This window comes from Condylura cristata, unplaced genomic scaffold, assembly GCF_000260355.1.
Source record: "Condylura cristata isolate star-nosed mole 26May11 unplaced genomic scaffold, ConCri1.0 scaffold00032, whole genome shotgun sequence".
NCBI classification, from domain to species: domain Eukaryota; kingdom Metazoa; phylum Chordata; class Mammalia; order Eulipotyphla; family Talpidae; genus Condylura; species Condylura cristata.
The window spans coordinates 20418967-20419801 of record NW_004567133.1 but is presented as its reverse complement, the minus strand read 5'-3'; the positions used below and the strand labels follow the sequence as shown (position 1 = coordinate 20419801).

Here is an 835-nt window from a genome sequence, read left to right as displayed (position 1 = left end):
GGCGGGGCACAGGGCGCGGCCCGGCGTGGGTAGACCCCGCCTCAGGGATGAAGCAGACGCCTGGGCAGGATGCCAGCACGACTTTCTGGCGTGACCCTCCAGGGGGCCTATGGTCACCTCATCCAGCCTCAGGCTCAGCGTCTGCTCCTGCAGGTCCAGCCTCCAGTTCAGCGCCAGGAAGTGGTCACTCAGCTCCGTCACCTGCCTGCCCAGCATGGCCACCGACGCCTCCAGGGCCTGGGTCTTTTCTCGCAGCTGCGGGAGACCCGGCTGAGCGGGCACCGAGGGCCGGCCTGTGGGACCACGCACCCCTGGACGCTCACCAGCTCCAGCGCGCGGTGCGTCTCCCGCTGGGCCTGCTCGCCCGCCAGCTGCGAGGCCTCCAGGCTCTCCCGCAGGTAGGTGGTCAGCTCCTCCGCCTGGCTCGCCTCCAAGTGCCCCTTGGCGTCCCTGGGAGTAGGTGCCACCGGGAGAGACTGTTACTCAGGCTAGGCTGCCCGCCCTCCGTTGCTGCTAGCTCCAGACCTTCTGGAAGGCCCGGGAGAGCAAGAAAGGCCTAGTAGACAACGGCCACAAGTCCAGGCGGTGTCTGCTGCTGCCCAGCCTGTGGACAGCCACCCCAGGGCAACCCACAGGCTGAGCACTTGGAGGTGGGGTGGTCGAAGGGCCATCCGGTCACCCACCAAGCCTCCTGCTGGGACACCAGGACTTGGCTCAGGGACAGCTGGTTCTGCCGCACGAAGGTGGTCAGCTGGATCACAGCCTCGTCCAGGCCCTGGCACTGCTCCACCAGGCGGCGCTCTTCCTGCTGCAGCGCGGAGGGCTGAGGACGGAC

General features: G+C 68.4%; 1 protein-coding gene across 1 annotated transcript in view; it reads right to left on the bottom strand.

The window, feature by feature from the left end:
* Nucleotides 1–835, bottom strand: part of CCDC154 (coiled-coil domain containing 154) — a gene marked incomplete at its 5' end in the record, with an annotated part of 11640 nt that overhangs the window by 5812 nt on the left and 4993 nt on the right. Inside the window, 3 exons of the mRNA XM_012731702.1 lie at nt 41–255; nt 324–450; nt 684–823. Coding sequence (XP_012587156.1) covers nt 41–255; nt 324–450; nt 684–823 — 482 coding nt within the window. The remainder of the gene's footprint in view (nt 1–40; nt 256–323; nt 451–683; nt 824–835) is intronic.